General features: G+C 44.9%; 1 protein-coding gene across 1 annotated transcript in view; it reads left to right on the plus strand.

The window, feature by feature from the left end:
• kif15 (kinesin family member 15) overlaps positions 1-13,843 on the plus strand; it is a 31,790-nt gene that overhangs the window by 460 nt on the left and 17,487 nt on the right. The window contains exons 2-15 of the mRNA XM_017720106.2: positions 1,156-1,192; positions 1,552-1,735; positions 4,075-4,151; positions 5,172-5,209; positions 5,703-5,800; positions 6,466-6,645; positions 7,458-7,667; positions 7,833-7,958; positions 8,686-8,808; positions 9,207-9,348; positions 10,579-10,661; positions 11,033-11,242; positions 11,701-11,887; positions 12,157-12,298. Coding sequence (XP_017575595.1) covers positions 1,156-1,192; positions 1,552-1,735; positions 4,075-4,151; positions 5,172-5,209; positions 5,703-5,800; positions 6,466-6,645; positions 7,458-7,667; positions 7,833-7,958; positions 8,686-8,808; positions 9,207-9,348; positions 10,579-10,661; positions 11,033-11,242; positions 11,701-11,887; positions 12,157-12,298 — 1,837 coding nt within the window. The remainder of the gene's footprint in view (positions 1-1,155; positions 1,193-1,551; positions 1,736-4,074; positions 4,152-5,171; positions 5,210-5,702; positions 5,801-6,465; positions 6,646-7,457; positions 7,668-7,832; positions 7,959-8,685; positions 8,809-9,206; positions 9,349-10,578; positions 10,662-11,032; positions 11,243-11,700; positions 11,888-12,156; positions 12,299-13,843) is intronic.

Genomic DNA, 13,843 nt, shown 5'->3' on the forward strand with positions numbered 1-13,843 from the left:
GTTGCGTTTACGTTCCACATTATAAATCCGACCGCTAAACCAGCTTCGTGAACCAAAAGTCTGTTTTGTTGGTTTAAATTTCCACCGCGTTGGACCGAAAATCGCCACTAATAAAGGCTTTTAATCGTTTAACGCGACTAATATTCACGAAACCGCGGCTTTAAACTGCCTGTAAACATTCACGGTTTACTCAGTCAGCTCAGTTTGGAGCAGTAAGAAGCTCGTTTACAGATCAATTTTCTGTATTTAAACTTTTTAAAAAGCATAATTCTCGCTCACCACGTAACTTACCTGCCTTATCATGTCTAATGAAGCGAACCAGAACACCGGTGTTATGTGACACAGCCTGTCGTGACTGTTACTGACCGAAATACCAAAAATACAATATCTGTGTGATTTATTTATTTATTTTTAATAATCAGCATTAAAACAGCATGCAGGTCATGAAAGCCAAAGTGTGGAGGTGGGGGCTTGACCTACATTAATACATTACAGGACTGACATGACCTATAGAGTTCAACCTGGATGGTTTTTGATTTTAATGCTCTTTCCCAGTCCGGTTTGTGAGAATAAACCATTTGTTTTTGCTGCAACGCTACAAACACATCCATAGAAATCTCGACCGTCTGTTGAGGCTGAATCTGATTCTTAGGAACTAGTGGACAGTTAAAATGCTGAATCGTAGCTCTGCACTAATGTTGAAGCAGTTTTTTGGTGCTATATAGAACCCTTTTTAAAAGATGAACCCTTTTTAGTACTTTATAGAACCATTTTTAGCGCTATATAGAGCCCCTTTAGAACATGGTTCTATGCAGCACCAAAAGGATTCTGTTATTGTGACGATGTGAAGCTTATAGTAATATAAGAACCCTTTTATTGCTATTTTTAGTACTCTATAGAACCCTTTTAGTGCTATTTTTAGTACTCTATAGAACCCTTGTAGTGCTATTTTTAGTACTCTATAGAACCCTTTTAGTGCTATTTTTAGTACTCTATAGAACCCTTTTAGTGCTATTTTTAGTACTCTAGAGAACCCTTTTAGTGCTATTTTTAGTACTCTATAGAACCCTTTTAGGAACCCCTTTCCGAGCAGTCACAGCATCCTTGTCGATCCTAAGCGCTCAGTCTTGTTCTTCCCTGTTTTTATCCCTGCAGGGTCGGGAGACACAACCTTGCCTCTCCAGTCCAGCAGGTAGGTTCATTTCCACGCACTGCAGCGCAGATTGTCTGCGTTGGAGGGTAAAAGACCAAAGACCAGAACTGTGTTGTTATTTTAGTTAAATAAACTCGACCGCAAGTAAAAATGATTCTCAGGAATCAAATTAAATTACAGAGCTGCACCAGAGCTTCGACAGCCGTCCGCGTCCATCAGAAACGGAGGAGCTGCGGTTTATACGGCTTTATTATGATGCAAATCTCCAAAATAATAACAGCTGTAAAAAGGACCGGACCGGTCTTTATGTAGAGGTCTGTCTCCAGCTCGGCTCTGCCGGACTGTCCGGCTCTGTCCCGTTGTGCTCTGATGTTTTGTCTCTGTGTTGGTTCCTACAGTGATGGAGACGCCATTAAGGTGTATGTGCGCGTTCGGCCTCTGACCCAGGGCACCGGGTTGACCACAGACGGCGATCGGAATTTGTGTCTGACGGTGACGTCGCCCCACACCGTGCGCCTCCACTCCAAACCCGAACCGCGAACTTTCACCTACGATCACGTGGCTGACATGGACACGTCTCAGGTGAGCACTAACAGCAGGACTGATCTGGGGTCTGCAGTCTGCCAAACACAAACACCGCGGTGGTCTGTCCCAGCTGATCTGGGGTCTGCAGTCTGCCAAACACAAACACCGCGGTGGTCTGTCCCAGCTGATCTGGGGTCTGCAGTCTGCCAAACACAAACACCGCGGTGGTCTGTCCCAGCTGATCTGGGGTCTGCAGTCTGCCAAACACAAACACCGCGGTGGTCTGTCCCAGCTGATCTGGGGTCTGCAGTCTGCCAAACACAAACACCGCGGTGGTCTGTCCCAGCTGATCTGGGGTCTGCAGTCTGTCAAACACAAACACCGCGGTGGTGTGTCCCAGCTGATCTGGGGTCTGCAGTCTGCCAAACACAAACACCGCGGTGGTCTGTCCCAGCTGATCTGGGGTCTGCAGTCTGTCAAACACAAACACCGCGGTGGTGTGTCCCAGCTGATCTGGGGTCTGCAGTCTGCCAAACACAAACACCGCGGTGGTCTGTCCCAGCTGATCTGGGGTCTGCAGTCTGTCAAACACAAGCACCACGGTGGTCTGTCCCAGCTGATCTGGGGTCTGCAGTCTGCCAAACACAATCACCGCGGTGGTCTGTCCCAGCTGATCTGGGGTCTGCAGTCTGCCAAACACAATCACCGCGGTGGTGTGTCCCAGCTGATCTGGGGTCTGCAGTCTGCCAAACACAAGCACCACGGTGGTCTGTCCCAGCTGATCTGGGGTCTGCAGTCTGCCAAACACAATCACCGCGGTGGTCTGTCCCAGCTGATCTGGGGTCTGCAGTCTGCCAAACACAATCACCGCGGTGGTCTGTCCCAGCTGATCTGGGGTCTGCAGTCTGCCAAACACAATCACTGCGGTGGTCTGTCCCAGCTGATCTGGGGTCTGCAGTCTGCCAAACACAATCACCGCGGTGGTCTGTCCCAGCTGATCTGGGGTCTGCAGTCTGCCAAACACAATCACCACGGTGGTCTGTCCCAGCTGATCTGGGGTCCTTTAGCATTTCTCTAGGTTGGGCTGTAGCGATTCAGTCTCTCAAATTTGATCTAGCTTTTGTTTCCAGGGCTAAGATTTCATTCAAATTTCTCATTTTATGTGTTAAAATATCATGATTTTAATTGTATGTTCCATCGGGTCAAAGGGGTGGACGATATGACAGAAATACCATATCATGATACTTAGACATTTTCAGGATTTACGTTACATATCTCAATATTTCCGCCGGTGGTGGACGAAGTACACAGACCCTGTACTGGAGTTAAAGTCGAGACCCCCAAGGTAAATATTCCTCCAGTAAAAGTAGAAGTTCCTCCCTTTAGACCTCCACTGGAGTAAAAGTACTAAAGTATTTCCTTCAAATGTACTTAAGTATAAAGTAAAAGTACTAAAAGAGGAATTCTGGCTCTGATGTCCTGTTATCATTTTTATAACCAGACTGGCTTCATGAACTCATTTCAGGTGAAAGTCCTCCAGCGTCTCTCTTGGTAAACCAGTCTTTTTTTTAAGTACCAACTGTATCCACAAAATGCTCAAAAAGCATGTTGTTTATCATGATTACAGTAATATATCATCATATTGCCCACCTCTTGGCTCAACAAGATGCAGCACATGCCAATACAAAAACTTCATAAAATGTCCAAATCTGCACTAAATCCACCAGAATAGCAGCTGTCATGATAACAGCTAATGGGGATCCTAAAAAGACACGGATAAAGAGAGAAATATAGCATTTAACATAATTACACCTCTTCAGCTCCTCGGGACCACCGGTGGGTCCAAACCGCACTCGGTCATGTTCCTCATAACGTTCGTACTCCATAAGCTCCATTCAGAAGCTGGGCGTCGTGTGAGGCTGTAACTCTTCTCTCCAGTCTAATAGACGGTGACGTCATTTTAAACCCTTATAATAAAAGAAGCTGAACTCAGTTTGTTTTTCTACTGAAAGTCGACCCGATTTTTGGCTTTCAGCAGTGAATTGTGAGCGTATAGTGAAATGTGGAGATCAGAAAACACACGTTCTGATCATCTGAGGGAGATTTTACAAAATAAATAATTAAAATAATAATTTACATTTATGTCATGCAGTTAGTGATTAATTTGCCTTGAGATTTGGTCACGAAGATTCAGATGAACTAAAACCTACCCTGAAGCATAAGAGGTTAATATTTCATAATCGAAGTAAAAACAATATTATTATGATTTAGCACAAGTCTGAGAATATGACGACTGTGATTAGTGTACGGAAAACTTTTCTAGTAACTGTTACTGTCTCATGTTGTTCTCTCTATTAAGGGGTTGCTGAAATGTGCTCATCATGTCTGATTTTCAGGAGTCTGTGTTCTCAAGCGTGGCGAAGAACATCGTGGAGTCGTGTATGAACGGTTATAACGGCACCATATTCGCATAGTGAGTCCTCGCCTGCTCCGTCTGCTCTGTCTGCTCTGTCTTCTCAGTCTGCTCAGTCTTCTCTGTCTGCTCAGTCTTCTCTGTCTGCTCAGTCTTCTCTGTCTGCTCAGTCTTCTCTGTCTGCTCAGTCTTCTCTGTCTGCTCTGTCTTCTCTGCTCAGCCTGCTCTGTCTTCTCTGTCTTCTCTGTCTTCTCAGTCTGCTCTGTCTTCTCTGTCTGCTCTGTCTTTTCTGTCTGCTCTGTCTTTTCTGTCTGCTCAGTCTTCTCTGTCTGCTCAGTCTTCTCTGTCTGCTCTGTCTTCTCTGTCTGCTCTGTCTTCTCTGTCTGCTCAGCCTGCTCAGCCTGCTCCGTCTGCTCCGTCTTCTCTGTCTGCTCCGTCTTCTCTGTCTGCTCTGTCTTCTCTGTCTTCTCTGTCTGCTCTGTCTTCTCTGTCTGCTCAGCCTGCTCAGCCTGCTCCGTCTGCTCCGTCTGCTCCGTCTGCTCCGTCTGCTCCGTCTTCTCTGTCTGCTCCGTCTGCTCCGTCTGCTCCGTCTGCTCCGTCTGCTCCGTCTGCTCCGTCTGCTGCCTGCTCAGCCTGCTCTGTCTGCTCAGCCTGCTCTGTCTTCTCTGTCTGCTCAGCCTGCTCTGTCTTCTCTGTCTGCTCAGCCTGCTCTGTCTTCTCTGTCTGCTCAGCCTGCTCTGTCTTCTCTGTCTGCTCAGCCTGCTCTGTCTGCTCCGTCTGCTCCGTCTGCTCAGCCTGCTCTGTCTTCTCTGTCTTCTCCGTCTGCTCCGTCTGCTCTGCCTGCTCTGTCTGCTCTGTCTGCTCTGCCTGCTCTGCCTGCTCAGTCTGCTCTGCCTGCTCAGTCTGCTCTGTCTGCTCTGTCTGCTCTGTCTGCTCTGTCTGCTCTGTCTGCTCAGTCTGCTCCGTCTGCTCTGTCTGCTCTGTCTGCTCCGTCTGCTCAGTCGTTGATCGGGTTTAGTTCAGGAAATTGTTTCTGTTCTTCACACCGTGATGTTTTTTCCTCTCTTTCCTGCGGTGCAGTGGACAGACGGGCTCTGGGAAGACGTTCACCATGCTGGGTAAGAACTGCTCAACACCGGGTTCGTCAGGACGCTTTGATATACCGAATGTACGGTCACAGTGGCTTGAGATCCCAGCAAATCTATGGACACCAAATTTTAACTGAAACTGTTTGAACACTGAATTTAATGGATAGAACAGAAAAAAATCTCATTTTTAAATTGAACATTTCTCATCTCTGATTTTTCCAAACCCGTCTTTTATGAGTGGGAAAGTCTTCGAATACTAAATAAATGAAGTAGGTAAATAATTTAAACATGACGAGATGCTTTATGTTAAATATAGAATACAATACAGCCATTAATTCGTCGTCCTGTTTAAGAGTGTTAGCAGATTGCAGTATAAACAGTATACGGCTCTGAGTCATGATGCAGGTTAGATGTTATGATGTTCTGGACCTTCGCTTGAGGAAAGTTTCTGTAACTGTGATCAGGGTTACGTACTTATCTAAAGTGTGTGTGTGTGTGTGTGTGTGTTTTTGTTTATTTGTAGGTCCTAACGAGCTGAATGATTTCTCTGATGAACTTCGTGGTGTTATTCCTCGCAGCTTTGAGTATTTGTTCTTCCTCATCAACAGAGAGGTGGAGCGGGTGAGCTGATTCAGTGCACTGGGGGGTTTATTCTGAAAAATAAATGCCCATTTTGAATTTGATGGGAGCAACACTTTCCAAGAAAGTTGGGACGGGGCAACTGCACAAGCAAATAGTGCAACAATTCAAGAATAATGTTTCTCAACATAAAATACCAAATAACTTCTGCTTTTCATCGTCTACGGTGCAGAATATCATTAAAGACTCAGAGAATCTGGAGAAATCTCTGTCTGTGAGGGACGAGGCTGAACACCAGTATCTGCTGGCCGTGATCTTTGGGCCCTCAGGCAGCGCTGCATTAAAAACAGACATGGTTCTGTAGTGGAAATCACTGCATGGGCTCAGAAACACTTCTGAAAACCACTGACTGTGAACACAGTTCATCACTGCATCCACAAACGCTGTTAAACTCTAAAACACAAAGAAGAACCCAAATATAAACAGGATCCAGAAACGCTGCCACCTTCTCTGGGCCTGAGCTCATTTAAAATGGACTGAGGGGAAGTGGAAAAGTGTCCACCACCACCCACTCTTACAGTAAAAAACTGAACCACCTGTGTCGTGTATTCATGTATTTCTTTATTTATGTCTTTATTTTTTAATAAATGCTGGTCTTTGCCTGGTTTATTGTTGCTCTCTTATCTGATTTCTGTCTGTGTGTTTAGTCTGCAGGTGCTAAGAGCTTCCTGTGCAAGTGCTCTTTCATAGAGATCTACAACGAGCAGATCTTTGACCTGCTGGACAGTGCGTCGGCCAGCCTTTTCCTGCGAGAGGACATTAAGAAGGGGGTTTTTGTGGAGGGAGCTGTGGAGAAATACGCCGCCTCCGCTGCTGAGGCCTACCAGGTCAGAAACCATGAGAGGGTCCTTGGCCTGACGCAGTTATTACATAAATAACATGAGTTGATCAGAATGATTCGATTCTTTTCTGCTATGAGCAGTTAGTCATATATTTACATCTCGACAGTCAGGATAGGCCTCCATTGTGTTGAGGCAAACTTCTAGCTGATGCTGTAATACTGTTAGTGTAATACTTCAGAGGGCAGCAGTGAGTAATGTTGTTTTTACAACTTCAGTTGTAAGCCACTAGGGCCCAGTCCCATTCCTTATTTTCACCCCTACCCCTTGTTTTAGAGTGTTGCCCCTTGTTCCTGAGCTACAGGGCAGTGGTTGAGATCTTCCCTCTAATAAAAGAGCATCACTTCATTAACAGCTACCAGCGCCGCTCTGTAGGCGACCCTGCCCGTCTGCAGGGACAGCAGAGGAGGGGAAAGTTCAGCTCCACACTGCTGGGCTTTAGTTACATTTGGGGATCATGAAAAAACCTCAATTTGCAGGGAGCCCTTCAAAAAACACTTGACCCTATCCCTCCATCTCAACAAAAATTGGGACGCCCTACCCTTATGCATGAATATGCAAAACGGAGGGGTAGGGCTAAGGGGTAGGGGCCGGGGTGAAATGGGATCGGGCCCAAGTTTTGACAGTGAGGACGCAATTTGGCCAGTTTAGTTTAGTTTAATTGTCAAAAACAGCCAAATTGTTAATTGGAAAACTGTTATTATACCAGTTAATTCACAGCTGAGATGTTCTGATGCATCCCAAGTGTTGATGCTCAAGTTTTTGTGTGATTTTGTTTTTGTCTGTGTGTCTCGGGGCAGGTGCTGTCTATGGGTTGGCGTAACCGTCGTGTGGCGTCAACATCGATGAACCGCGAGTCGTCGCGCTCTCACGCCGTCTTCACCATGACTCTGGAGTCTAAGGAGACCGGGCAGGAAGTGGTCAACATCAGGACGTCCCAGCTCAACCTGGTTGATCTGGCGGGGTCTGAGCGGCAGAGAGACACCCACGCAGAGGGATCGCGACTAAAGGTGAGGGACGGATTTAATCAGGATCTACTAGATAGTGAGGAACTTCTCCTTTCATGCAGTGATCAAGCACGAGAAGGTCTCCCTGGAATGTATTGTTCCCTGTATTTAACGGTTTTAGGTTCAGCTGTATAAAACTGTCTCACGCCAACTGTCTCTGCCCTGCAGGAGGCCAGCAGTATAAACCGCTCCCTGATGTGCCTGGGGCAGGTGATCATGGCCCTGGTGGACGTGTCCAACGGGAAAACCCGCCACATCTGCTACAGAGACTCCAAACTGACCTTTCTGCTCAGGGTCAGTCAGAAAATCGTATGGAGGTCATACTGTGTGTATGACCTTTCACAGACGTTTTTAGTTATGGAGTTGACTCCCAATAAGCTTTTAGAGATGGTTCTCTGCACCATTCATTTAAAGCAACAGTTTAAGTGTGTGGAGGTGTTCAGTATGTCTAATAGACTTGGTTATATGGTTTCTGGCACTGTGACTCGCTGTTATCTAGAAACATGGGCAGAAAATGACTTGAAGCAAGTAAGTTATTATTAGTAAATTGATTAATTGATTAGTAAATGATTAAACGTGCAGTTTGAACTAACTGGTATGGAAGCTTGCGACCCTGTAAGATATGAGTGCTTGATCAGAATCTGCAAGGAAGATTGAAATTGGTGAATTTCTGCTCCAGATGTTTTTGTATTTTTTCAATGATGTAAATGACATCAAGAAGAAAAGTGCTTAAGTGCTGTATTTGAAAGATGCTGCTGCATCTGTACCAAAATGTGGTGGGATAATTATGCAAATACCTCTTACTTTCCATATAGTACCTTATTTGAATCACATTGTTTAAATAGGTAGTTGGTTTTTTATGAATGTAAAAGGCCAGTTTGGCCACTTTCATACATGGCGTGAGCTTCAGATTTAATAATAAAATAAAAAAACTAAAACGTGTGTGTGTGTGTGTGTGTGTGTGTGTGTGTGTGTGTGTGTGTGTGTGTGTGTGTGTGTGTGTGTGTGGTCTCTCTCTTAGGACTCTCTGGGAGGCAACGCTAAAACCTACATCATAGCTAACGTCCACCCGGGATCCAAATGCTTCGGGGAGACACTGTCCACCCTGCAGTTTGCACAGCGAGCCAAACTCATCAAGAACAAGGTGCAGCAGAGAATGTGGCACATTCAGTTTGATCGTTTGTAGGATCCTGGGAGAACTATTCGTTTTTTTGTGTATATATATTTGTTTTTCTTAATTGAGCTTTCTTTATTTATATGGGATGCTCTGCCACCCCCCAAACATTGTTCCAACTGACCACTTGAGTAGCCTGTGATGTACACACAATGAAACATCACAGGATTTCATAAAGTGTGTTTGTGAACAGACGGTATAATGAAAAAAATAGACCAAATGTTTATTGTGGAAATCATGGGGCCCTGCTTATTACCGTTAATTGTGAGTTGTGTTCGAAGGCTGTTCTTGCGTTTCTTGTTATCGCTGTTGTGAATAGTGACTCTGTTTTGACTCGTATTCTCTGCTTGTGGTTTGGTTCCCTGTAGGCGATGATAAATGAGGATACTCAGGGTAATGTAAAGCAGCTGCAGGCTGAGGTGAAGAAGCTGAAGGAGCAGCTGGCTAGCGCTCTGTCTGTTCGCCACAATATCAACGAACTTGCGCCTGGAGGCCCTCAGCCACACACAGGTACACACGCACACCTGAATATCTTCGCTGAGGGATTAGATGTGGCACAAAACCACCTTTTCTTTTCCAGTGCTGGCTACGTTTACATGCATGAAGCATTAATAATCAGACTAATGGCTCAAACAGAATAGAAAATGTTTGTGTACACCTCATGCGTAGTTTACACTAAATGGTGAGTGGAAATTTGGACTGGATTACATGTAACAAGTATGTAAATGAAGATTTTCATCAGATTCCATACCAACCATAAACTACCAAACCAGAAACCACCAATCTATACCGATAACTGCCAAACCACGCATAAAAATACCAAACATTATTCAGCGGTTAGTTCCAGCCGTGTGAGCTGATTGGTTGAGAAGCATTCACAAATACTGTATCACTCCGCTGAGATGCTGTTGCTAAGCAACGACTCTGACAGCTGTAGGAGACGCTCGAGCCGTTTGAGCATTTTTACTTCTTACTTTGCCACAAACAGAAAACGGACGCTGTTAAGATCACATCTGACCGACAGCCGATTTGGTCCGACTCTGAAGACGAGACGACACTAAATTCCCAAACTGTCGTCACCACTGAGCAGCTTTTCAGTCGGCAGCTGTGACAGAAGAACAGCTGAACAACCTGGAATCAGCCAGAAATGAACCCAACACCATTCGCCAAACTAAACGGGCTGTAAGAAGCTTTACAGACCGGCTGGAACAAAATAACATTAATACTGATCTGGACAAACTGACCAAACTGAGCTGAACCTGATATTGGGTCAGTTCTATCGATCAGTCTGCACTTTAAAAGGCGGAGCTTGTTACTCTGAACTAGCAACGAGCTGCTCGTTAAGGAGCTCTAATTTGGAGGAAGGAACTGAACATTAAAACATATTAAAGCCGCGTTCACGGCCAGTTTATTCATTTCTTACTGTATTTATTTAGCTGCTGTATTAAAGCAGCAGAACACTCGAGGAGGGAGTTATCACCAATAACATCACGGCTGTGATGATCTACGTCTTCAGCTCGTGCCGAGTCACAGCCGTGATGCTATTTCGCGATAACACCCTCCCTCTTGTGTTCTGTTGCTTAAATAAATTACCGGAATCAATAACCACCAAAGCCATGCCAAGAGGACGTACGATAGTATACTGCACGTGATCTGTCAAGCCTAGGTTCCATCTGGATTTAAGACCAGTCACTCTAGACACTCTAAGACTAATTGTGTGTTGTTTGTTTGTTTGTTTAGCCCCCTCTGACGCCGAGTTGCCATATAAGACTCGCTTCCTTCACGCTGTGCAACTGTGGAAAAAACGGGAGGACGAGAAAAAGGTGAAGATAATTGTGTTAAAAGCAGAATTAATATTCAGTCTTTTATGTTAAAGATATTTGTAAACAAGATTTATGTTTATGCAGCCCTATCCCCGGCGCCCGGGGAGCAGTTGGGGGTTAGGTGTCTTGCTCAAGGACACCTCAGTCATGGACTGTCGGCTCTGGGGATCGAACCGGCGACCTTCCGGTCACAGGGCCGGTTCCCTGACCTCCAGCCCACGACTGCCCACAAATTAGAACTGAAGAAATGTAAAGATCTGTTATGTGATGCGTATTTCGACATGACATTGACAAGTATTGCCATTTATTACTTTTGACTGCAAACTGTTCCTCCAAAAGAGCAGTTACTAACCGCCGTGTTGACGCTGCAGGCCCTGCAGGAGAAGGTGTCCCGTCTGGAGGAGGCGTGGGCTCAGAAGGAGAAGTTCATCCAGTCTAACCGAATGATCCTGAAGTTCAGAGACGACCGAATCGCGCAGCTGAAGCGAGAGCTGGAGACGGGACAGCAGAGCGAACCGCAGCGGAAGGACCAGATACTGATCGAGCAGCTGCTGCAGGAGATCCGCCTGCTCCGGGAACAGGTTCTGACCTCATATACGTTTATATATGCATCATAATTAGATACGATACAATGTGGTTGCGTCTCGCTTCAGTACATTTCTCCATACGGCTGAAATACACGCCTGAAGATGTGCCTTATATCAGGGTTTTTTTTTGTTTTTTTTAGAGAATTCAGCATAAAAATATACAGTATTAAAGACTTTAGTACAACACATTAAACTTAGCCTGATCTGTTTACACGGAAACCTTTAACAAGAACTGTGCAGTAATATCAAAATCAGATCAAACAAATTTAGCATGGGGGGGGCAAACATGTCATTTTTGTTGCTTTGTTTTAATATTGTATTTTTGTGGTTTTAATACAGATGTGCGAATTTAAAAGAGAAATTCTTGCCATTTCTTTTTGGCATTTTTTTCTGTGTGTTGTTGTTGTTGTTGTTGTTGTTGTTGTTGTCCTGATTAAATTCTTCACTCTCAGGTAGAGCACCATCCCCGTATGATGTGGTACGCAGCGGAGAACTACAGCCTTAAAGAGGAAGTTCGTGCTCTGCAAGCTTTGGAGTCCGTGAAGAGCGCTCAGGAGGCCGTGTCCCAATCCGCAGCTGAGCTGGAGAATGCCTTCCAGGAGCTCATGCAGACTGAGGAGGCTGCAGAGGCCTCTGGAGGTGAGTGAGGCTGATTAATCTGTGTCAGTGTCAGCTGAGTTTGGGTTTGCCTATAGCACAAACTAAACGTACGGATGATTTGACGGTACCGTTTTACATTTTTAATGTTTATAGGTTTAAATTATGCTCATACATCATGAGTCAGCACCCAGCTAGTACCTAATAGTACCTGCCCGTGGGAAATTAATCCTGCTCTAATTGGATTTAAGCGTCTGTTTACACTGCAGACTATTTCAGTTTGAGTTCTTCCTTGTTTTCAAATACGACAGCTCCACCCACCTACTCCACCCCTGTCACCATGGAGGCGTTGTCCTCAGTTTCCATGGAGAGGCTGAAGGCCCAGTTGCTGCAGAAACAGTCCGAGCTCTCCTCCACCATCCAGGCGTTCGATGAGTACAAGCAGGCCAGCAAGTAAGCGAATATATGAACAGCCGAGAGGACAGTGTGTATTATTTTAGTGAAATAAGTTCATTTGCAGTCTCTACCACACTGTAAACACACTGAGGAGTAGAACTTCTATTTACAGCGTCCACTATGGCTGCAGTTATTGATTACTACTATAAATAATGAACCTATTGACTATTATTCCAATAATCAATTAATCCAACTAGTCAGTCCTCTCACCTCCTCTCTCTCTGTGCCGTGAAGTTCTCTGTGTGTGGTTAGGTTCTAAGGTTATTTCTAATTTTATAATGTATAGTCATATCGCCCCCTACGCTTCCTGTAGTGTATTACAGTCTGTCAGAGCGACTGTGTGGATCGTATGAACATTATAGAGCTTTTTAAATGAAACAGTAGAAGCCGTATCGCCCCCTACGCTTCCTGTAGTGTATTACAGTCTGTCAGAGCGACTGTGTGGATCATATGAACATTATAGAGCTTTTTAAATGAAACAGTAGAAGCCGTATCGCCCCCTACGCTTCCTGTAGTGTATTACAGTCTGTCAGAGCGACTGTGTGGATCATATGAACATTATAGAGCTTTTTAAATGAAACAGTAGAAGCCGTATCGCCCCCTACGCTTCCTGTAGTGTATTACAGTCTGTCAGAGCGACTGTGTGGATCATATGAACATTATAGAGCTTTTTAAATGAAACAGTAGAAGCCGTATCGCCCCCTACGCTTCCTGTAGTGTATTACAGTCTGTCAGAGCGACTGTGTGGATCATATGAACATTATAGAGCTTTTTAAATGAAACAGTAGAAGCCGTATCGCCCCCTACGCTTCCTGTAGTGTATTACAGTCTGTCAGAGCGACTGTGTGGATCATATGAACATTATAGAGCTTTTTAAATGAAACAGTAGAAGCCGTATCGCCCCCTACGCTTCCTGTAGTGTATTACAGTCTGTCAGAGCGACTGTGTGGATCGTATGAACATTATAGAGCTTTTTAAATGAAACAGTAGAAGCCGTATCGCCCCCTACGCTTCCTGTAGTGTATTACAGTCTGTCAGAGCGACTGTGTGGATCGTATGAACATTATAGAGCTTTTTAAATGAAACAGTAGAAGCCGTATCGCCCCCTACGCTTCCTGTAGTGTATTACAGTCTGTCAGAGCGACTGTGTGGATCGTATGAACATTATAGAGCTTTTTAAATGAAACAGTAGAAGCCGTATCGCCCCCTACGCTTCCTGTAGTGTATTACAGTCTGTCAGAGCGACTGTGTGGATCATATGAACATTATAGAGCTTTTTAAATGAAACAGTAGAAGCCGTATCGCCCCCTACGCTTCCTGTAGTGTATTACAGTCTGTCAGAGCGACTGTGTGGATCATATGAACATTATAGAGCTTTTTAAATGAAACAGTAGAAGCCGTATCGCCCCCTACGCTTCCTGTAGTGTATTACAGTCTGTCAGAGCGACTGTGTGGATCATATGAACATTATAGAGCTTTTTAAATGAAACAGTAGAAGCCGTATCGCCCCCTACGCTTCCTGTAGTGTATTACAGTCTGTCA

The sequence above is a fragment of the Pygocentrus nattereri genome, chromosome 5 (assembly GCF_015220715.1).
Source record: "Pygocentrus nattereri isolate fPygNat1 chromosome 5, fPygNat1.pri, whole genome shotgun sequence".
NCBI classification, from domain to species: Eukaryota; Metazoa; Chordata; class Actinopteri; order Characiformes; family Serrasalmidae; genus Pygocentrus; species Pygocentrus nattereri.